We start from the raw sequence: 25012 nt of genomic DNA, 5'->3' as shown, positions 1-25012 counted from the left end.
AGGCAAGCCAGAGAAAGCCTCAGTCCCTCAGCTGTCATCAGGGCTCACCCCTGGCACCCCACTGCACCTTCTCGAAAGTCTGACTTCCCTTCACCCCCCCACCCCCCCATAGAAACTCTGCCTCAGTCCTTGCACCCTGTGCTGCCGTCCAATCTGAGCTCCACTTTAGAATCTTAATGGATTCACTGTTCTTTATTGCGATGCGATAGCAGGTCAGCTTGTGAAAACAATACAATATATATATAATAATAATATAAAAGAAAATTGTGTTTATTTGATAAAGTGTAACACATTTTCTTGTGTGAATTATGTATAATGCTTGTGAAGTTAAATCCATTTCACATTTAGGGGCATTTTAGGTATGAAAATAAGTTTTTTTTTATCCATATGATTGCAGTGCTTGCTATTGTCACTATAACTCAGAGTTAGTCAGTGTCAATTGCCAATTCCCATGATAAATAACATAAAGCATTTTTCAAAGAAGTCTGTTCTGTTTCCTTTACCAACTCAACCAAACTGATTTCTAAATATAATTTAGTGTACTGTTACTGATTCACTCAGTACCGCATTAGTAAAGATAAACAGTCTTCTCCTTTCGACTAAACATGTAACCCTTTACTTATTCATCATTAGTGTCCAGCTCATTTGGAAAAGCCATACTGGAGCTGTGAGGTCAGATATTTTAAAGGGGGTCACTACACTGACACATGCCATGAGGAGATCAATTTCAACAACCACCACTGCTGTCCATAATAGAAGGAGGAAAGAGGAAATTCAATTAAAAAAAATATGATACAAAAATGACACGGACCCATGGACACTGTCATTTTTGTTTCATCTTGTCTTCATGCCAGTATATAAAGAGTTTTATTTATGTAAAGACAACTCATGGGCAGATATATTATTATGACAAAGGGAGATTTTTAGTTGTGCGTAATACTCTGCGCAGACCAGTGTGTAGCCACTTGAACACAGTTGGTGGCATTGTGTTACTGTAAATCCTATCTCTGTCCTCACTCAAACTAAATACACCCAGGCCAAGACAGAGGCACAGGAAATAACAATTTCTTTTGGTTTTATAAAAAACCAACAGCACATAAAAGCTGCTTTCACCATCTAGTGGTCAGGTGTCTTGGCCTGTATGTTTATGGGGATAAAACACAAGCTCCAGATTTGATAACACTGATTGCCTGCGAATGGCACCTATGTACAAGACAATCACTTGTACAGGGGAAAGAACACACTGAGTACAATGCACAAGTTATACAAGTATCTGTCTTCTTCCAAGCTCAAACAATTTGATCCGTAATTATCCGAAGTAGGGCCAAAACTATGAATGACAGCTGTCACAGCTATTGACATGTAATTGACCTGTGTTCTTTTTTTGGCATTATGGTCTAACAGCTGGCCAACATGTGATCTAAAAGTGTAGTTCTTCAGCCCTTTTCTAATTCAACCAGTCAAAGTTTTCCCCTCTTTAGAGTTGAGCCAACAAGCGGGCGTGTGTGGGCAAACAGTCCACACTAAATGATTATGGTAGAAATTAAGTAAGTTGTTCTGCACTCACAATGTAATGACACCCACGTTGCCTTCCGTACACAAAGGTTTAAAGTTAGTCAGGTTCTATCTACCCACACGTGTTTCAAACATTATCATGAATATTACTCGGTGGCTGATGGGAATAAGATCGGATTAAACACCAGTGATGACTATATGGATATTGGGATGTTTAGTCATCACAAAACATTAATGGGAAGCAACAACCCGAGTGGAGTACAAATGGAACAGAACAAATGGGGTGCGTTTAAACAAAACACAATTGTTAGCCAGCAACTTTATTTTATTTAAATCATTTCACCTAATTTGCATGAGCATTGTGGAGAGAAATTGCAGCTATGAGAGCGGTGCTGCGGGCTACAAGATGTCACACACAGGGATGAAAAACATTTTAATTGAATGAAGCAGAGACTGTGGTAAACTAGGTTGATTATCATCAGCTAAGACATGGAAGCTTTCTTGGATTGCGTCAGTTTGGATTGAAAAACAGGTAGAAGTGAGAGGAAGGGTTATGAGGGGATCTTCTTTTGCAAACCAATATGCTTTCATGTTTTCTGTACCACTTCTTCACTCTTTGGCTTTGTCCTTTGGCGGCAGGCTTTGCTCCAGTACAGACGCTACTACATCTCAATAATGACGGTGGGATCTGAAGCACTAATGCCTGCTTGCTGCAATGCATTCGCAGTGATTCTAGTTTACAGAATTGACAGGAACACGTCATTTAATGTTACCTCTACCAGAACAAAAACATCAATCAGGAAACTGTGACATGTACAATTAAGGTTCTGTAAAAGAGAAACGACAGAGGCACTGGTTTTAAGACAGAGGGCCTGTCCTAACTTTGGGACCCTCCTGTGATAAGCATGATTAATGAAATGTGAAAAACCTGAGCTTGAAAAAAAATCATGAGTGCCGTGTGGTGTAAGATTCCAAAGATGCTCCCCGTCGCTGGCATTCGCCTCCATTGGGAGTTGGAGCACTGAGAGGGTTGCTGAAGGGAAGGAAATGACAGGGAGCATCGATGGACTTCCTTTGCCACACGAAATGCAGCAGAGGTCACCCAGTGTGCAGCCTGTGATGACTAGAAAGTAGCAAGGCTTTGGATTCTAGTTCTACTCCCCTCATCCTTTTCAAACCCTGAGGGCTTCCTTTCCTGCCCTCCAACCATGCCAAAAAGAATGAGGCTGTAACTGAGCCTAGAGGCACAGATGGAGCCTATTTATAGTCCCTACAGAGAGGTGTGAAGTTTCTTGGGATTTCTAAGAGCAGGGGCTATAGCTCCTTAAAGGGGCTGTGGTCTGTAGCCCACATGCTCTCTTTCCCTCTCTCGCTCTCTCAAAAGCCCTCCACTGGCCACGCAGGAATTAGATGGGGGCAGGCTAAACAAAGCTAGAAAGAAAATCCAAAACGGTTAGTTAGGCATAGTCTCCTCCTCTTTATCCAGCTGATGACTTGGTCTTCCTTTTTACAACTCTGGAGTCCCATCACCCAAACCAAGAATGGTGACGCTATGCGTGGTCTTCTTCAAACTTGACGCCACACACTGTTAATGCAGGCTTTAGTGAACCACTTTGTAATAACTGTAGACCCTTTTGGTGGTTGGTTTGATTAATGCAATTGTTGATTTAATCGGAAAACTGTCTTCACAAGCATTTAAGATTAATTTTACATACCGTTTGTATTTAAAATGTTGGTTGATTGTCATCTAGAACTGGGATTGCTTGTGATTCACAAAAATTGCCATGCAATTTCTAACACAGAAAATACTACTACAATCACAAATACAACTGATAGTACTATTTCACTACTTGTACTGATACAGATGTAAAATCCAGCCAAAGTTTGTTATAACAGAACAAAATCTGGTTCAAACAACTATAAAGGTGTAGCACATAAATCCAGTTCTAGAATTCTCTACTATTGGTATATCAAGCACCAAAGGGTTAAGGGCCATAATGCATGTCTCATCTTCTGACACGTTATGAAGCATCCAGACCTCTAAAGTCATATGACCACTGAGTCAAAACTAAGCATGGAGAAGCAGTGTTCAGTTGTTTGTGCTAGAACACTTGAAGTCATCTCCAACTCTGTAAAATTGAAGTTTTTCTGTTTACCCATTCCTTTACTTAAGTTAAATGCAGGAGCAGAGTCAGTTTTATTCTCTGGTTAATCTGTCCCTGTCTAATGTACAGCCCTTTGAATTGCCTTGATGTTGAACAACGATATATAAATAAACTGGTCTTGCCTTAGAATGATTTATTAAGTGTCAGTATCTTCAAAGTGGTATGCCAGTCTAATCATACTGAACAAACATCATCATAGATCCTTGGAACAACCATCCATTATTTCTGTCATCTCAGGGCTGAGGCATTGCTTGGAATCCTGGCGCAGAGAAAGGCGAGGGAGCCTGTTTGTCTATTCACGTCCTGTCATAAGCTTTGTCACCATCTGAAACTCATACGTGGAACTGCAGACAATGTGGGGTCTTTTCGTCACACCCTAGCCAATCAGTGGGGGAATTTAGAGGGAGGCTCTTTGCATATTATAATAAAGGGCCATCCAGTACATTCCACAGTTTTCTACACCAATCTTCATCTAGCAATTTTCCACTGTATGTGAGTCATTGTTGACAGCAAGCGCTGTTTTTTGAGTGCACAAGTATTTGAAAAAACAAACAAATAGAAATACAATATTTTAAAAGGATTCACAAAATTAAGCTAATATAAGTTTGGTTGAAGAGTTTATAATTAGAAAGCCTGTGAACATAGCCTGACAGTACTGTGTAAAATGGTTGTGTAAAAGGTTTAATCAGCCCTGATTTATATTCTTTCATTTACTGACTTATTATTAAGATTCATATGATAAGCTTTGGGTTTGAATTCTAACCATATCACGTTGTTTTGAAGGCCTGCAATGTGTGGAGATAAACTATTTAGCAGATGTTGAGAGAGTAAGCAGCTGAGTGTGTTTGCTGTTTGTTTTCCTGTAAAGTGGTATCAAATGTTGAATGTTATCTAGTGTATATGGTCACAGAAGATCAAAAAAGAGTCTAAAAAAATGCATGTTATGCTCAGTACTACATATCTAATTAAAACTTACATTGATGTAATGGTGTAAATAGCCTGGACTTTATTGTACCTAATTGTTTGGACACAATTCAATCATCAGAGCCTCTACACAGAAAATCATGACCAGTCACCAACCAACTGTTAACTTACTGTTGTAAGTTTCTACAAAACTGCTGCAAATGTAGCAGTCTGTTGGACACTGAGGACCAGCTCATGAGCTCTTTAGAAGCGATAATGTTCTTAGCGAAGAGAAAATACCTTGTAGTGTAAATACATTTACCGGTATATCTATTACTTTAATGCATCACATCCTATGTAACACTGATTTAAAAATATGGACTCAAATGTAGGTGCCATGTCAACTGTAAAGCCGGTAAAGCATGTGCTACACACTGGCAGCTAAATGATACTGGAGGCCTCTCAGTTGTTACTATAACTCAAATATACGGAGTTGCACTGTCATCTACACATCAGGTGTGCTACTACAACACTGCTGCTGATTTAAAATCACTCTGAACCTTGTTAGCAAATGTTACCACTGGATGTCACCAGTGCTCCACAGATTTGCTGAACAGGCATAGCGCAGACAACATTTTGACAAAGGTAACATGACCTGTAGTTAACAAAGCGGTTTGGACAAATTTAAAAGACATACACAAAACTAAAGCATGCCAAAATCAGAAATTAATTAGTCTTTAAGACCTGAGTAGCCTATAATAAATTTAATTGTAAGTGACATACTGTGCCTCCCCACATGTTTGATGCAAATGGCATTGTAGCTTTTACAAAGTTACATAGAGAGCACAGTCTATTTCCCAAGTCCAATTTTTGGAGTGTGGGGGTATTTCCTGATCTACACACGTCCTATTACTCACACCCACTTTGTTCAGACTGCTGAACCCAGCAGAGTGGCAGTCAGGCAGCCCTGGCCACAGAGGACCAGTCTTGCAGTGATCAGCAAATACACACACCACTCTAATCCCTCTACCATGCAGCCTGTCCATGGTCAGTTTGCCTTTTCTTTTGCAGGCAGCTGGCCTCAAAGAAAAAGCTGTAAAGAGTTTGTTGCACTAAAAGCACAAACAAGTTTGCTATAAGCAGGCACATTCATTCTAATTTGCCATGCACTTTATTTTAGTTCTTTTTCAATGTCCCAAAATGTGGACTGTTTATGTAATCAATATTTCCTCATGTGTATACTTGTTAAAAGTAGACTATGTAACACTTTTTTTCTTTTGTAGCATCACTCTAGAAACAGAATGAAAAATAAAAAAATTAAGGAGAAAGTGAACATTTTCTTCAAAAAGGCTGTTTGAAGTTTGAAGTTAGCTTTATAATGGTGGCAGTGCTCAAACTAAACACAAAAAAACGTAGGCTAAACAAAATATGGTTAACTAAATATATATAAACAGTTTTCTCAGCTACTATCATGCGTGTTTCGATATTTTAAAACCCATCCCACGTTGAAAAGGAGGCGTTTCCCTGGAGACCAATGTAAACGCTGTGCGCTTCTTGCGTTGAGAAAAACAACCCAACGACGACCAATCCCAATCAACTTTTCAAGCTCTCACTTGCGTGTAATGACACGAGGAGCAACAGCCCAAAACTCACCCATTCCACAGTCATTTACACGCAAGACGCAATTGTGCAATTTGCAGGACAGTGTAAATATTGAATCTTTTTTATATCGAGAAACTTTTCATTCACGTCTGTGCAACTTTACTGAAACAGTAATTTAGGCTAATATGACAAAAATCCTGCTAGCTCACAGCGTTGTTAAATCTCTGAGGCAAGGATGTGTGGTTGGGAGAAGAGTAGGAAACAGGTCGTCATGGCTGCGATTTCAAACTATGAAACTGTTTAGTTTGAAGGTAAGAGAACGGATGTATGAGTGAATGCTCTTTTGTCAGTTGTAAATGCACGAAACAAACTTTTTAATCAGTAGTGCTGTCAATGGACTGCTAGGCCGAATCCCGCAGGAAAATCCACAAAGTCTGCGAGCTCGCCTTTACACACATGTACACATATTTTAAAAGTTGTTACCGCCTTTTTTCAGAAACAGCAGGAGCTACTCTCATATTCGGCATAGATCCAGCACAACAAAAAAGTTCTCATTTTAACATATTTCAAGCTTAAGCTAGTTGACCATTTACGACAGAACTCTAGCACGTTCATTAGAAATTAGCTACGTTACAGCGTGGTGGGCGGCAGGTATAAAGCTGAGCAAAGTTGGAACCGTATTGAATTAAGTTCATGTCCGGTTGACTTTCATTACGCCGAATTGACTGGTGGCATATTGTGATTCAATAAAACATAGTAAGTTACTCTTCTAACGCAAGTGCAAGTGCCATTAAGAAAGACTGTCGTAAATTCTATGATTTTGAATGCAGTTTGGGCCGATTACAATTGAGACCTATTTTGTAAGAACTTACAGAAAAGTAGAAAACAATATAATGTTGCTCTGTTGGGAGGTGATGAGATTTCCACGCTGCTGTCTCAGATAATATGTGGCATGCAGATGCGGGACGCTGTGCATCGTGTGTTAATAGCATGGGAAATTGCATCATGTTAGGTGCGCTCATGATTGCGACAACTGATTTTCTCTTCACCTCACTTCCACAGAATATAATTGTATATAACAATATGTCAGCATTCTATCAATCTGTTATGTATTTGAGGATATGAGTAAGAGAGAAAAATAGTTCTAATTGATCAAGGCTCTTGTGATGGACACACACACACACACACGCGCGCACACTCAAAGAACAGATTTGGCTTTCTCAGCATTCATAGCACAATTCACATTGTCCTGCAGTTTCAGAATGTAGTCCGCTGCCATCACTCCTGAACATTAAAAGTCTACGACACATTTGTTTCAAACTTGCCTTTGGCCTTTCCAAACTTGCTTCATATAAAGGGAATGCACTACGCCTGGGTGAGATTTGTCTTGTCATCTGTTTGCTCTCTTTCAACTTCCAGGCCCAGACGGCCCACCTGGTCTTGGAGGATGGTACCAGAATGAAAGGATTTTCCTTTGGGCATGATGCCTCTGTAGCCGGAGAACTTGTCTTCAATACCGGCCTGGTGGGGTAAGGAGACATGCTGACAAAAGTCAAATCACATTAGATGTAAGAAAAAATTGTTGTCTTAAACAAGTTCTATCAAATACTGAAATATCAACCCTTTCTTTGAGCTTGACAACCTTGCATCTTAAGTGTATTCATTTTACATTTTCACAAAATAAATTCCCAAGACAAACCATGAGTGGATGACATGACTATGTGTTTCAACATTTCCACAAGACAATATCCTGCTGTTTCCCTGCTTTAGGTATCCTGAGGCCCTGACTGATCCCAGCTACAGAGGTCAGATCCTTACCCTGACCTACCCCATTGTGGGAAACTACGGGGTACCCAACAGCCAGGAGCTGGACGAGCTGGGCCTTAGAAAACATTTGGAGTCAGAGCGTATCCAGGTTGGAAACTCAGCGATGGTTTGGGGTGTCAGGTTTTGTGGAGGCCTCAGCACTGCAATTTATTTATTAAAAATTTCCTGTCTGTTAGTCGGTCAGTGCTCCACCTTGGTCCAGATTGAAATGTCTCAAGAATTTAAATTAATTGTCATGACAGACAGACAGTCATGATCCCCAGAGGAGGAATCCCACTGTCTTTTGGGATGCCCTTGCTTTTTGATCTAGTGGCTCCAAGAGGTTGATATTTATGGTTTTAGGTGAAGTGTCTCAACAAATATTGACTGGATTGCCATGAAATGTACACAAATGGTACAGACCTTCATATCCACCTGGGAATGAATTATAATGACTTTGATCACTTCTTAACTTTTCAACAGTATTGCCATCATTAAGTTAACTTTTTGCTTTGTCCAATACTTGGATTTATGAGTAAAATACTACTTTATTTTTAATACTAATTAGAAATTGTTACAGTAGCTTGATAACACCCTAAACTAAGATTGTTTTCATGGTAATTTGCATTGTTATTGTTGGCATCTTAGCACGCTGACGTTTAGCTCAAAGCACCGCTACATACAGTCTTACAGCGGTACACCAGCATGGCTGTAGACTCTTTGTCTTGTTATGATCGATTTTGTAGGCAAAAACGCTAAAACTTCACTAGTTTTAGCTTTGTTATAAATATTTGCTTGTTTTCCATATATATTCCCAATTCAGACGTGGACAAGCATTATGTAGCGGAATCATACATGGTACTGTTTGTACTTAACTGGGTGTCTGCATACAATGACGTGTTTACAACTGTTTAATGGTGCAAACTGAATGCTCACCATCACAGATGTGGATGCTGAGAGTATAAATGATATCTTAGTTCCATATACTACTAAACTCAATACCTTTGTGGTTTTTGTCAATATTTGATCTGATTGTAGTTGTAAAATAAGTTTAATCTCAAATTTAATTAATCAGTTACAAAAACAATTGTTAGTTATAGTCCTACACATAATAACCACAGTGCAGTAGTAACAGCAGTGTAGTATTACCACACATGTATTGACATTTTGTGATGCAAGAACAGGTTTCTCTATGTTTATTCTCCCGTGATCGGGATATTCTGGCATCCCCTGATGCCCCCACAAATTTTAGGATTTTATATTTCAATGCACTCCTGACACCATAAACATGCTAGGGATATGAGCTTCAGTAGACTAACACAAAGGTTTGTTCTGGGCCTGTGCAGTTGAAAGACTGACTTGACCTTGTTTTTAAGGTTGGTTTGATACTTTTGTATTTCTAGGTATCTGGTCTTCTTGTTCAAGACTACAGTCACGAGTACAGCCACTGGAACTCTGTCAAGTCTCTGGGCCAATGGCTACAAGAAGAAAAGGTTTGGATTAAAATGACCACATATATGGTGTAATCTCAGAGAGAAGAGTAGGACTCTGCTGCTAGTGATTTTACAAATGTTACTTTTCCCTCTTTTAAAGGTTCCTGCACTGTTTGGAATAGACACTCGAATGCTAACCAAGATCATCAGAGACAAGGTACTGTAAATTCAAAGGTCTGAAGAACTTTTTTTTTTTTTCTTTTTTTTTTTTTAAATGGATTGGTTGATGGACTGTTAGTCTGCTTGTGATTTCTCCTCAGGGCACAGCTTTGGGGAAGATTGAATTTGATGGGCAGCCTGTTGAGATATGTGACCCTAACCAGAGAAACTTGGTAGCAGAGGTCTCAACCAAGGTAACAGCAGCTAACTATTATATTGAACATCCCAAAGCAGTTGTTCTTCTCATTACACCAGGTAGTCCTGGTACAATATACCAAAGTCTCAGATCATAGATATGTCTACAAATGGTGTTGATTAGCGCTAACCTCTCTTCTCTCTCTTTCTGTTTCCTCCCACTCACTAGGAAACCAGAGTTTTTGGAAAAGGAAACCCAATAAAAGTGGTAGCTGTTGATTGTGGTATTAAACATAACATCATTCGGCTGCTGGTTAAGGTGAGAAAGAATATAAGAGAGATTGAAAAAACACATTTGTTGTTGAGTGTGCATCCGCATTAGTTTACACACCCAGACAATATGCTTTTATGATGTAGCCCCAAATCACCATTTCTGCCCAAATATAGAAAAGATGTCAACGCCCGTTAACATTACTTTATCTGATCAAGAAAATATGAGGTGGTTATGTTAGGTCTAACAAGCTACAGAAAGAAGAATCCTGTATCCATTTGTTTCATCAACCTGTAAGAGATAGTGGGCTTTTCTTTTTTTATGCATAAATTCATGGTTTGTTATGTAGCATGTTAATATTAGATTGTAGTTGATTGTAATAGTGAGTCATGAAAAGCAGCCTGTAGACTTGGTAAAATAAATTTTGGCATTAGAAATCGTAAGTTTTTACTTGTTGGTCTTCGGAAGTTTGGTTATGTTGCTTTTTCATGGTGGCTGAAGAGTTAGGAGGACAATATAAGAAAATGATTCAGTTTCACCCTTATTGTATTATAAATATAGTTACTAATATTATCATTGTTGGAGAAGTTTGGAGTCTTTAGAATGTGGCAAACATTTGTCATATTTAGTGAATGCGTGGAGATTTTTCTGGTCGCGGAACAACGGATCAGATCTTTACTCTTGCAAGGATCCTGGAGGGAGCCTGGGAGTATGCCCAACCAGTCTACATGTGTTTTGTGGATCTGGAGAAGGCGTATGACCGGGTCCCCCGGGAGAAACTGTGGGAGATGCTGCGGGAGTATGGGGTGAGGGGGTCCCTTCTCAGGGGCATCCAATCTCTGTATGACCAAAGCGAGAGATGTGTCCGGGTTCTAGGCAGTAAGTCGGACTCGTTCCAGGTGAGGGTTGGCCTCCGCCAGGGCTGCGCTTTGTCACCAATCCTGTTTATAATATTTATGGACAGGATATCGAGGCGTAGTCGGTTGCAGTTTGGTGGGCTCAGGATCGCATCGCTGCTTTTTGCAGATGAGGTGGTCCTGTTGGCATCATTGGCCTGTGACCTTCAGCACTCACTGGATCGGTTCGCAGCCGAGTGTGAAGCGGCTGGGATGAGGATCAGCAGCTCAAAATCTGAGGCCATGGTTCTCAGCAGGAAACCGATGGAGTGCTTTCTTCGGGTAGGGGGTGAGTCCTTACCCCAAGTGAAGGAGTTTAAGTACCTTGGGGTCTTGTTCGCGAGTAAGGGGACAATGGAGCGTGAGGTTGTTCGGAGAATCGGAGCAGCTGGTGCGGTATTACATTCTGTTTATCGCACCGTTGTGACGAAAAGGGAGCTGAGCCAGAAGGCAAAGCTCTAGATCTACGGGGCAATTTTCGTTCCTACCCTCACCTATGGTCATGAAGGATGGGTCATGACCGAAAGAACGAGATCCAGGGTACAAGCGGCCGAAATGGGTTTCCTCAGGAGGGTGGCTGGCGTCTTTCTTAGAGATAGGGTGAGAAGCTCAGTCATCCGAGAGGAGCTCGGAGTAGAGCCGCTGCTCCTTCGCGTCGAAAGGAGTCAATTGAGGTAGTTCTGGCATCTGGTAAGGATGCCTCCTGGGCGCCTCCCTAGGGAGGTGTTCCAGGCACGTCCAGCTGGGAGGAGGCCTCGGGGAAGACCCAGGACTAGGTGGCAAGATTATATCTCCAACCTGGCCTGGGAGAGCCTCGGGATCCCCCAGTTAGAGCTGGTTGATGTGGCTCGGGAAAGGGAAGTTTGGGGTCCCCTGCTGGAGCTGCTGCCCCCGCCACCCGATACCGGATAAGCGGTCGAAGATGGATGGATGGATGGATGGAGATTTTTGCTAGACAGAAGGAGGTGCTTCTGTAACAAATGGAGCATTCACAAAGACATAGGTTTATTTGGCGGTATTTACAGTAAAAACACATTGCTGAATCTGCTTTTACGGTTTGTGCACTGATGTCACAGTGTTGAAAAATCATGCAGTTTTTATCAGAATCCGCTTTATTTGCCAGGTATGAGGACACATACGAGGAATGTTTCTTTGGAGCATCATTGCGCACAATGTGCTTACACATACGAAACAACCCAAACAATATATACACACAAATATATACATACTCTAAACAGAAACAATATAAAGGCACGAGTGCAAAAATTATTTAATTGTAGGGCATAGTGCAAAGGATACTGGGATAAATAGTTTTATGTTATTATATTACAACAAGAACAGTATGAACATTATGAACAGTTCTGAAATAGGAAATGAGAATGATGAATAAATAACAAATAGCTGAGATATGGGAATGATGAGTAAATGGCAAATGATAAATAATAAGTGCGATATGAGAATGATGAATAGTACTAAATAAGTTGAATAATAAGTGGAACCAGTAAACAGGTGCTGTAGAGACAGTGTTACTGGGTTTTTGACCAGAATTGAACCTGACACTGTGCGTATGAACTCAGCCGTTCATCAGAGAGATGGCTTGTGGGTAGAAACTGTTGCTGAGTCTGTTGGTTTTGGCGTACAGTGCTCTATAGCGCCTACCAGAGGGGATAAGCTGGAACAGGTTGTGTCCGGGGTGAGATGAGTCTGCAGTGATGGTTCCTGCCCGTTTCCTGGCTCTGGAAGAGCATAAGTCATGAACGGAGGCATGTTGGCACTGATGATCTTTTCTGCAGTCCTAACTGTCCGTTGTAGTCTGCTCCTGTCCTTTTTGGTGGCAGATCCATCCAGACAGTGATGGACTTGCAGAGGACAGACTGAACTTTGTGGACCAGCTGCCATAGGCCGGTTGAGCTTCCTGAGCTGGCGCAGCCCTTTTATGATGATGTCTGTGTTGGGCTCCCACTTCAGGTCCTGTGATATAGTGGATCCCAGAAACCTGAAGGATTCCACAGCAGACACAGGGCTGTTTAGTATGGGGCTGAAGGGAAGAGTGGGGGGTCTCTTCCTGAAGTCCACGATCATCTCCACAGTTTTTGGTTAAGCTCAAGGTTCTTGTGACTGCACCAGAGAGCCAGCTGATCCATGGCCTGTCTGTAGGCCAACTCATCACCGTCCCGGATGAGGCAGATGACCGTTGTGTTGTCAGCAAACTTCAGGAGTTTAACAGATGGGTCTCCTGGGGTGCATTCATTGGTGTGGAGGGAGAAAATCAGTGTGAAGAGTACACACCCCTGGGGGCGTCAGTGCTAATAGTCAGTATGCTGGATGTCATGTTCCCCAGCCTCTGACTCCTGTCAGTCAGGAAGTTTGTGATCCAACGACGAGTGGAGGCTGGGACAGTGAGATTGCAGAGTTTGGTGCTGAGGATATCCGGGATGATGGTGTTGAACACCGAGCTGAAGTCCACAAACAGGATCCTTGCATAAGCCCCTGGAGAGTCGAGGTGTTGCAGGATGTAATGCAGTCCCCAGTTGACTGCATCCTCCACCAACCTGTTTGCCCTGTACGCAAACTGCAGGGGTCCAGCAAGGGGACCTGTGATGTCCTTCAGGTTGGCCATAACCAGTCTTTCAAAGGACTTCATGACTACAGATGTCAGGGCGACAGGCCTGTAGTCATTTAGTCCAGAGATGGAGGGTTCTTTGGGGACTGGGATGATTGTGGAGCATTTGAAGCAGGAGGGAACTTTAGATATCTCCAGAGATCTGTTGAAGATCTGAGTGAAGATGGGGGACAGCTGGTCTGCACAGATTTTCAGGAAGGATGGTGACACACCATCTCGGCCAGGAGCCTTTGTGGTCTTCTGCCTCTGGAAGAGCTGGCGCACATCCACTTCACGGATTGTGAATGTAGGTGAGGGGTCAGAGGGGGGAGGTGACTGACTGAAGTATGAGTTGTGTGGGGGAGGGGTTTGACTGTGGGCTTTTCAAACCTACAGTAAAACATGTTCAGCTCATCAGCCAGTTGTTGAGGACCAGCAGTGTTGGGGGATGGTCTCTTGTAGTTAGTGAGTGTCTGCAGGCCTTTTCACACTGACGAGGATTGTTGTTTGTAAAGCTGTTTTCCAGCTTATTAGCATAGCTCATCTTAGTTGCTTTGGTCAGTGTGGTTATACAGGACTCTGTCCCCATTTCTGAAGGCCTCCTCTTTTGACGGACAAAGCTGCCTGAGCTGCCTAGAAACTCTTTTTATTCACAGCAAACCCTTTTATTCACCGGATACACTGCGGAGGTTTTCCTTGTTGGTTGGTGTTTACATCCGACCTCAGGCCTGTGTTATTGAGGCCCTACAAGATCTGAGGCCTATAGTATGAAGCAAGATTTGGGGTTACCGAGGTAACTTCCGGTTCAACCTAGGGTTTTGTGTAACGGTGGGTCACTTACTATTACGGGGTTACATCGCCACGGTAACTTATGCTGAACACCTAACCTGCCTGGGACAGGTTATGTTCAAGATTAGTGTTCAAAACAAAGCAATGCCTACTGACCAATCAATACTTGATTGATAATGGCATCACCGTTCTTAGAAGATCCGTTGGAGCTTGCTGCGGCGAGATTGAGAGGTGCGCTCAGAAAAGTTAAAACATTTAGAGACTGGAAAAAAAACTTAAAATTCCATGATGGGTATCTTTATGAAAGATATAGATATTCAGCGGATGGAATTACGTATCTTTGTCAGCTTCTTGAGCCGTATGTTGCCATGATTGCTTACATTTGCCAGGATTGCAATTGAAAGAAAAGGTTACAGCAACAAATGTTTATGGAATTCAAAAGCATAATTTTGATCAGATATTGTTACCTGTAAATTAACGCATTTAAAGCATCAGCAATTATTTGCCAGCTTTCATTCTGGGTTTGGCAGCATCAACTGTGTTGCTTTTTGCATGTATTATGTGTCTGTGTTGTGTTATAATTCTGTAGGATTAGCGTTTGCTCTTCTTCTATGAAATATGGGACCCTGGGAGACTTTTTGCGATTGGTCATATGGTGCAAACACCGCCCCTTTTATGTGAAAGTGATTGTCGCTGTATTGGGAAATCCTGGTTTGATTGAATAAATTATAATCACTGTTGTGACACCCCTTATGCAGGGCCGCGGTCGTTAGGTTTGGTGAAGCCAGGTAACAAAATATAAATCGTGGGTATGTTGACCTGGTTTTGTAGTATAGGCCTCTGGCGGACCAGAAGACTAACATGGAGAGATAACATCTAAACTCCTGCACATTGTTCTTGGACACTTAACCAGAGCAAACTTTAGCAAAGTGTAAGGAATTCAAATGTCCACACGGTCTTAGACTCTATTAAATACTTTGTATTGTTAGTCAAATGAGCAGGAAACAAACAGGCAGGTGCTAAAACTTAACTCTTCGCAACTTTGTGAGTCTTACCTGTGTGAGTTACCGGAGCCACGTGCTTACTTGCGTAGAGATGTAACAGAATGCCCTTAAAGGTATATAGCCACATTCACACGGGCACATTATATGACATCTCCCCTTTTTTAAGTTTTTTTTTTTTTTCAGAGAACAAATAAGATACAAAAGATAGTACTGTATTTGGTTGAACAGTAAGGTACTACTTCAGGAAGGTATCTAGTCGTAGGTAGTAGTGGAGTTAACTCATCAAACCTTAGTCTGTGAGCATTAGAACATAAGCTCTCTTCACATTTTCAATAAACTTTTCAGTCCATCGCTAAACCTTTGACTTAATTTACTCAGCCTTCCAGACCAGGTATTGAACAGTCCAGTTTATGTGTCTGCATCACCAACCCCCAGTGTCAAACCACCAATGTCCATGAAGACTGTGGGATCCGGCTGCTGTATGGCAGCTCCATCTGGAGCTAGAGGGTGTATGGCTCCAGCTGCTGGAGGAAAATGCTGCAAGTAATGCCGGTTGCATCTCAAAGTTGTTCCCTAGGGCGTTTCAATGACAAAGAAGCGTGGTGTGATGCTCCAAAGACAATGGCAGGTGTTCCTCAGGCTAAATGAAGACAGGAACACCTTTAAATAATGCAAGGGCTTAGCTCCATGGTGCTGATTAAAGTAGAACGTTTTTCTCCATTTTCCCAATGCATCCTTAGTCCTTAGAGTTTACAGATCAGGCAATTGGGTCTGTAGATTTGTCTCCAGTGTTGAAAGGGTTGTCTTTATCTTCCGGCCCAGGTGTAGCTTTGCCGGGCTCACGCATGTGGTGGTGCAAAGCATTGACTGAAAGCACATGAGGGCAGGCAGGGTTGTGTGGACTTGAAATGATGTGTGTGAAGTAGGGCTGAACAATGTTGTGTTTTAGCATCGACATCCCAATATGCGCGATAGTCACATCGCAGGACGTTGCGATGTTGACGCTCCTTTTTTTGCTGCTTGATAGAACTTTTCACCGTTCTCCTTTTACATGATTATTACCGTCCAACCCTTCCCCTTTAAGACAGGTAGCCATGGGGGCAACGTGTGTACGTAACGTTAGTCCAACGGGGTCAGTGTTATGGGAAGTGAGGCTCTCTGTGTGTAAAAAAAAGTACCATAGGCAGAAGCTGTCGCTGACACAGTGATGCACATAGTTTACGATGGGTAGTCAGTGAAGGTACAGTAGTCAGTGTTTTATGTTTGCTGCAAATACGAACTAAATCAGCTGATTAATGCAACATAATCACAACGCCTCACGGCCATTTTTGCCCACAGAAAGCTGCTACTAGCCAGGCTAAAGCTAATATAATTAGCATAAAGAACCAAGCAGAAAGCTGCTACCAGCCAGTCTGAAGCTAATATAGTTGGTCTAAAGAACCAAGCAGAAAGCTGCTACCAGCCAGGCTAAAGCTAATATAGTTAGTCTAAAGAAAAAAGGGGTCCGTCTGTCCCAACTAACAATAATAATAAATTTAATAATACATTTTATTTGTAATGCACTTTAGATTTAAACAAATTTCAAAGTGCTACAGTCAAGGTCATAAAAGCAAGGTAAAAACATCAGTAAAATAAAGTAAAATATCTGTAAATAGTGCAACAACATTTTTGTGCAAGGTTAAAACTCATAAGTTCTGCTAAAAAGAAATGTTTTTAGTCCTTTTTTAAAAGTCTCCAAAGTCTGTGGTGCCCTTAGATGGTCAGGGAGGGCATTCCACGTCCGAGGAGCGGCAGAGCAGAAGGCTCGATCACCCATGGTGCTGAGTTTAGTTCTGGGGATTAGGGTGTTGTTTGAGCGGAGGGATCGTGTTGTAGTGTGAGGGATGAGTAGTTCTTTCAGGTAGGGGGGGGCATTTCCATAGATGCATTGGTGGGTGATGATTGAGACCTTATATTCAATCCTTGCTGAAACGGGAAGCCAGTGAAGTGAGTGGAGAATGGGTGTGATGTGGTCATACTTTCGCACTCTCATCAGGATCCTAGCAGCACTGTTCTGGACATATTGCAGTTTCTGCAGACTCTTGTTAGAGTTAACAATACGGTTTGGAGCCTTGACACTGAAAGCGTAACACTAATCTACTACAGAAGTCTGTGTCTGATCTTACGTAATTTACACTGATTTAATTGTTCTTAGATACACCGAGTTTGTTGCTAGTGCGCATGACATGCAGGTCTGATCAATTTATCAAAATAACGAGCTGGCCCCGCTAGTCGACCACAACCTGAAATTTAGAGGAAGCAACATGCAGTCACTGTCCTACATTTTAGCCTGGATTGATAGTGTTATATGAATGGTATGTATATGGTGTCATGCTAGTCAACCAGATTATTTATGCCTAATTTCCCTCTCCAAAATCACTTCAGAAGAGTGACGTTACTTGCTTTGGTGTTTGTAAAGCATTAAAGTTCAACAAAGAAGGGTTCACATTAGAAAAGATACTTTTTTCATTTTTTTCTTCTATGTAAATGCACCCCACTGCAAAATCACCGCAGTAGTTGAGAATGATTTATTTTTTCCAAATAAAGCTATTTATGTCATCTTTTAAGAATTACTTTTTCCTTTTTCATATTGTAATATATTTTGCAGGAGGAAAATATTGCAATGTCAGATTTTTGCACTAGTGGTTTGTGGTTGGTGACCAATTTGAAGCTCTCAAGGCCACACAGGTACTTTTCAAATCTTTCACAGACCCAGATACTCGCCAAACACTCCTTCTCAATCCGTGTAAATCTGGTCTTGGCATCAGACAGACGACGTGAGCAGTATGCCACAGGTTTCCATTTCCCTTCATGTAGCTGTAGCAGTACTCCGCCTATACTATAACTGCTGGCGTCAGGTGAGACATCTGTCGGGCGGTTCACATCGTAGAACTTCAGGACTGGAGGAGTGGACAGGATGACTTTTATCCGCTGGAATGCCTTCTGCTGAGGGTGGTCCCACATCCATACTGTCTTGGTCATAAAATCTCTGACCCACTGTAGACAAATTGGGAATGTATTTCCTATCATTCCCAGAATAAGCTTTAGGTCTTGCACGTTCTGTAGTAGTGGAAGCTTGCGCATTGCCTTGACTTTATCAGGGTCAGGTTTTACACCTGATTTGTCAATGACTTTACCCAAGAACTAAAGCTGGTCCTGCCTGAACTTACATTTTTCTCTGTTTAGCTTCAGGCCGGCTGACTTGATCCTTTCTAGCAACTTGCTGAGACGCTGGTCTGCTGTTCTGGAGTATCTCCATACACGAGGACATAATCCATCAAGTTAGCCACACCTTCCAGGCTGTTGAGCATCGGATTGCATTGGAAGATTTCCGGAACAACTTGTGATCCCGAATGGGAGTCTTTTAAATGCATATCTCCCAAAGGGTGTTATGAAGGTGGTTAACTTGGTGCTTTCTGGGTGTAGAGGTATCTGCCAAAACCCGCAAGTGGCATCCAGTGAAGTGAACACGGTTGCGCCACTGAGTTTTGCAGTCATTTCCTCAGCAGTTTTTAGATTTTCCTTCATCTGTTTTAGTTCCTATTTTACTTTTTGCAGTTAAGGCAACGGGACACGACGAGCAGTGTGCACTGTGTATGGCTCAGCATTATCTCTTGACAGGATTTTGACAGGCTCCGTTTTGAGTATTCCATGCTCACAGAATGCTTTGTGGACTTCTTCAACACGTTTCACAGTCCCCATCACCATCGCTGTGACTCTGCTTAGCAGATTGTTTGTGTTTCCCCCACTGACGTGTAATGGAAGAGTATGGCTTTCCTTTGTATTCTGTGATGGCTTCAAACTTTCCTAAACAGTCCAACTGACCACCTGAGCTGCACAGTGTGACATTAGAGGACTTTACATATGCACCTCTGTCAATTTTGAATTTGAGCAGTGTTGTTCCAATTGTAAACTGTATTGTCCATTGTTCGTAATTTCTGTTTTCATTTGTGACTGCAACCAGGAAGTATGGTGTCTGTGAAACAGTCTGTCACTTCTCTGATTGATTTACTGTAACATTTCTTTTCCCAGTGACTCACATTCTTACACTTCTTGAATATAGAGTTCATGGCTAGGCCCCTTTCTGGATCTTTGTGTTTCAATTTTCTCTCTTTTTAGGTTTTCACTTGGGCTTTCCTCTGCCTAATCCTCTCCCGTGGATTTCTTGTACTGCTGCATGTGACTTGCCCTGCAGGTGAACTTGGAGTGTAACCTCCTCAGACTGGTGAACAGTTGTAATGGTTTGGGCAAGTATCAGCCATTAGCTGCAATTTACGTGACAGTTCTTTGTCCAAAATGCCCACAACAATGCGGTCACGGATGTGTTTGTCTCTACTTACATCAAGGTCACAGTGTTCTGATAAATCATGCAGGGCTGTGATAAACATTTCAGCTTTCTCACAGGGCCGCTGCAGTCTCTGGTGAAAACAGGCGTACTTGTGAATCACGTTGCGTTTAGGATAGAAGTGTGCGTTGTATTTTCCCAACACAACGTCAATCTTACTCTCATCCTCTTCCGTCTCAAAGGTGAAAGACTTGAAGATGTTTTCAGCCTCAGGCCCCTCTGCATAAATCAAAGAAATGACCTGCACCTCACCGTCCTTGTTACTCAGCTTATTGGCCAGCTGAAATCGCTCAAACGACGCTTCCAGTCAGACCATTTATTGGAACGATCAAAAACGTTAGATGGCGGCGCCCATGTCGGCAGCGGCTGCAATGGCTCACGGCAAAAATACAGACAAAAGTGTTAAAAACAATGACCAAGATCCAACTACTGTACAGCAAAGCGAGAGGAGACTGGTGTATGATAGGCGCTGTCTACTGTTACTGCTCACAGCCGGTAGGTACTGTAGGTCGGTAAGGAGGAGTTATCGATCATAACACTGCAGACTCACTCAAGATGCTTGGACGGCTAGTTTTTTTGCAAGAGGCCTGCACAAAACAGACTCTTTGCTCCAACTTCCCACCATCAGAGGAAGCGGAGGCGGTAGCAGAAGAGGGGCGAGTGCAGAGGAGCTAGTGCTCAGAGCTAACCCATGCAGAACGCCTTTACCATCGATCCTGCTGGCTAACGTCCGCACATTGGAGAACAAATTGGAGAACAAATTTGACTATGTCAGACTTGACTTAACAACAAAATTGTAGGTGAGCAATTGTTGTGCTCTGATTTTCACTGAGACCTGGTTAAATGACACAGTCACAGAGAACGCCATTAGCATGGGGGGGCTAACTACTTTCTGTGGAGATAGAAGTGTAGCCCTCAGTGGCAAATCTAAAGGCGGGGTGGTGTGCATCAATATCAACAACAGATGGTGCACAAACACAGATGAGTTTCTGACTCTCATTTCTCCCCGGCCATTGAGCTTCTAACAATTAAATGTTGCCCCTTCTATCTTCCAAGGGAGTTCTCTGCCATAATCGTCACTGCTGTCTACATACCTCCCGATACAGATACTAAAGAAGCCCTAAAAACTCTGTCCGATTTTATAAAGTAGCTGCAAATTATACACCCAAAGGAAGTACTCATAGTTAGTGGGGACTTCAATCAGGCAAATATGAAAAAAAGTCCTCCCTCACTTTTACCAACTTGTGGACTTTGCAACAAGGGGAACCAACACACTGGATCACATTTACACAAACATCAAGGAAGCATTCAAAGCATCACCCCACCCCCACCTTGACTCACCCCAACCCCACCTTGGCTCATCTGACCACATCTTTGTCATGCTAATTCCACCATACAGACCCCTGCTCATCAGAACAAAGCCTTCCTTAAAGCAGGTGAGAGTCTGGTTGGATGGAGCCTTGTCAGCTCTGCAGGACTGCTTTGAATGCACTGGTCTGTCTTCAGAGATGCTGCCACCAAAGGCTATACCACAGACATCGAGGAGTATGCTAATGTCATATCAGGATACATACTCAAGTGCATGGATGATGTCTGTGTCACAAAAAACATCACAGTCCGGGGAAACCAGATACCATGGATGACGACAGAGGTCTAAGCCATGCTCAAAGCCCAGAACTCTGCCTTCAAATCTGGGGATGTCACTGCTCTCAGGTCTGCAAGAGCCAATCTGAACAAAGCAATCAGATCGGCAAAGAGGGCACATGTATAAAAAATCCAGGTTCACTTTAACGGCCATAGAGACACAAGGAGACTGTGGCAGGGAATCCAGGCTGTCACGTACTATAGGACTGCTCCCTGGTCCTGTGTGACAGCATGGATGTCCTCAACAACCTCAACAATCACTTCGGTAGGTTTGAAGCACAGAACACCACACCAGCGAAGAAAACCACCCCACAGGAAGGAGACCAGGTGCCCACACTGGATTCAGCAGATGTCCACCTGGGGCTGAGGAAAATCGACCAGAGGAAAGCTGCTGGTCTAGACATGATACCTGGCTGCTTGCTTGGGAGTGTGCAGCCCAACTGTCTTATGTCTTCACAGACATATTCAACAACTCACTGAGTCAGGCGGCTGTGCCTTTATGCTACAAAACCTCAGCCATCATCCCTGTTCCAAAAAAAAACACCATCACTAGACTGAATGGCTACCGGCCCGTAGCACTCACTTCCACAACAGTGAAATGCTTTGAGAGACTAGTGAAGGACCACATCTTATCTGCCCTTCCCCCTTCACTGGACTAATTTCAGTTCGCCTACCGCACACACCGCTCTACTGGGGATGCCATATCCCCTACACTGCATTTAGCCTGGAATACCTGGAGAAAAAGAACTCTCTTGTACGGATGCTGTTTTGTTGACTTCAGCTCGGCATTCAACACTATAATCCCTCAGCATCTGGTCAACAAGATGAGCTCAGACGCCCTGGGCATAAGTTCTCCTCTGTGTAACTGGATACAGGATTTCTTTACAGGCGGGCCTCAGTTTGTGTGGGTGGGGAACAACTCATCCACCACCAACTCACTGAGCACTGGCTCCCCGCAGGGATGTGTTCTCAGCCCTCTTCTCTTCACACTGGTGACTCATGACTGTTGTGCAAAGTCAAGCACAAATCTCATCATAAAGTATGCGGACGACATGACAGTGGTGGGTCTTATCCAGGACAAAGATGAGAGGGCATATAGGGAGGAGGTGAGACTTTTTGCAGACTTGAATGTTGAGAAAACCAAGGGGATGGTGGTTGACTTCAGGAGAAATCGGCCTGTGCATGCCCCGATCCACATCATGGGACCTCTGTGGAGATTGTAAAACACACAAAGTTCCTGGGGGTTCAGGTGGTTGACAACCTGTCCTGGGAACTGCACACCCCTACTATCATCAAAAAGGCACACCAGCATCTGCACTTCCTGCGCTAGTTGAAAAGGGCCCACCTCAGTCCTTCCATCCTGACCACTTTCTACAGGGGCACCATTGAAGGTTTTCTGACCAGCAACATTTCTCTCTGGTTTGGGAACTCTACCGCTATAGAGAGAAAGGCGCTAGCAGAGTGGTGAGGATGGCTGAGTGGACTATTGGGACTACTCTATCCACCATTCAGGAGCTGGCCCGGATAAAAGATGCTTGTCAAATGCAAAGAAAATCATCAAGAACCCCCTCACCTTCACTTTAAATACGGATATTTATACTTTATACTCTTTCCAAATGTATGTATCTAGTATCTAAATATTTACATTTATATTTATCACTTTAAATGCTCTGCAAAACCATATAGGCATTTAAGCATTTGTTTATTTTAATTAATATAAATAATAACTCAACTTTTCCACTGTGTTTTTAATTATTTCTTTACTGTATTCTTTTTAAGCTGTGAACTTTGCTTGTAATTTTGTACTACAGTGTACTGTGGTATGACAATGAAGAAATCTTTTTCTGACCTCATTTAAAGAATTCAAATGTCCACACGGGTCTCAGACCTCAATGAATCCTGTGTATCGTTAAGCAAATGAGCAGGAAACATACAGGGAGGTGCTCAAACTTAACTCAAACTTAACCGGAGCCAAATGCATACTTGCGTAGGGATGTAACAGAATGCCCTCAAAGGTTTATAGCCACATTCACATGGGCACATTATTCGATACAAAGAACTTCCAAAATACAGACAGCACATAAAGTGTCCCACCAGGGACAAAAACACATTGGACTGCTGCTATACAACAATGATGCCTATTGTCTCCTGTGTGGCTTGGACTGTCTCAGCTTATTGTCTAGTTTATCTTCTCGCAGCCTACAGGCAGAAACCTGTGGTCGAGATTGTGAGGAGATGGGCCAATGATGCAAAATTGGAGTTACAGACCTACTTTGACTGTATTGATTAGAGTTTTTTTGGGGGGCGGCAGCTACCATTCTGGATGAACTATATATTTACTAGTGTTAAACACATAATGCAAATGTTAAATATACACTGTACATACCATCATATCCACCTATCTCAGATATATAACCAACCTGTTATATTAATAATGCTTTTGGGACCATTTGCACTTTTGCATTGCCCTATTGTATTACTGTTTACAATCCCAATAGAGCTGTTTTTTTAACATGTACTGTATGTACTATGGAGTGTGTGTGTGTGTGTGTGTGTTGTAAACACGTTCTCTTAAAAGAATACAAGTTCTCTATTTTGCATTCTTCTATTGCCCCATGCTTTTGTTTACCTTGATCTTCTTTTAGATACTCTCCCTTTTAATACCTACAGGTGTGTGTGTGTGTGTGTATGTTTGTGTGTGTGTGTGAATATTTATGTGTATGTACTTTGAGAGCGGCAAAAAACAAAAGTCAAATTCCCTATACTTGTTCACACTTTGGTTTAGAACTATTAAGTTATTAAGTTATTGACTTCACATTAAGATGTTCATTAAGCAAGAGGAATACCATAACATTACACAATGGCTTGACATGCTCTATATGTCTCTATGTGCAGAAGGGTGCAGAGGTCCACCTCGTACCGTGGGATCAGGACTTGCAGAGTCAAGACTACGACGGGCTTTTCATCTCCAATGGACCAGGAGATCCGTCTTTGGCCAAGACCCTCATCAACAACGTTGGCAAGGTAAGACATGATGCTGTTTAAATATTTTGATTGCTTGTGTCGTTTAACCATAAATAGTAGTAGTTATTTACAGTGCAATTGCAGTTTTGAATGACCGATTATATTTATATCATGCGCTACAATGGTACCTTTTAATAAATATTATTTATGTTTTGTCCTGTCAAGGTGCTGGAGAGTGATCATCCCAAGCCAGTGTTTGGGATCTGTATGGGCAACCAGATCACTGCTCTGGCTGCAGGAGCTCAGTCATACAAGCTACCTATGGGCAACAGGTGAACTCTTTCATAGTTCAACATAAGTAAGGTACAATGTGCACACATCTAAGGATTCAAATGTGCCCTATGGCGCTTTCTTGTAAACAAACAAAGGTATGTTTACATTTAGTGTTACTCATGAAAATGCATTGTGTTTGTAAGGATTTCAGATTGGAGAGGTCTTTTAAAGTGCAAACATACTCAAACAGAATACAAAAAGTAATTAAAACTACACAATGACACAAAACAGAACAAATTTTGGGGACAGGGGCTAGTGGAAAAAAACACACACACTATATACACTCACCGGCCACTTTATTAGGTACACCTGTCCAACTGCTCGTTAACACTTAATTTCTAAGCAGC

The 25012-nt window shown here is 42.3% G+C and overlaps 1 protein-coding gene across 1 annotated transcript in view; it reads left to right on the top strand.

The window, feature by feature from the left end:
• Positions 1 to 6177: 6177 nt before the first annotated feature.
• The window catches only part of cps1 (carbamoyl-phosphate synthase 1, mitochondrial), a 75628-nt gene continuing 56793 nt past the window's right edge, over positions 6178 to 25012 (top strand). Inside the window, exons 1-9 of the mRNA XM_034885471.1 lie at positions 6178 to 6496; positions 7605 to 7714; positions 7956 to 8100; positions 9395 to 9484; positions 9585 to 9641; positions 9745 to 9837; positions 10008 to 10097; positions 24264 to 24392; positions 24558 to 24664. Of these exons, the coding sequence (XP_034741362.1) occupies positions 6371 to 6496; positions 7605 to 7714; positions 7956 to 8100; positions 9395 to 9484; positions 9585 to 9641; positions 9745 to 9837; positions 10008 to 10097; positions 24264 to 24392; positions 24558 to 24664 (947 nt within the window). The 5' untranslated portion in view covers positions 6178 to 6370. The remainder of the gene's footprint in view (positions 6497 to 7604; positions 7715 to 7955; positions 8101 to 9394; positions 9485 to 9584; positions 9642 to 9744; positions 9838 to 10007; positions 10098 to 24263; positions 24393 to 24557; positions 24665 to 25012) is intronic.

This window comes from Etheostoma cragini, chromosome 11 (genome assembly GCF_013103735.1).
Source record: "Etheostoma cragini isolate CJK2018 chromosome 11, CSU_Ecrag_1.0, whole genome shotgun sequence".
Lineage (NCBI taxonomy): Eukaryota > Metazoa > Chordata > Actinopteri > Perciformes > Percidae > Etheostoma > Etheostoma cragini.
The sequence above is the reverse complement of the archived record's forward strand: the minus strand, read 5'-3'. Positions and strand labels throughout refer to the sequence as shown.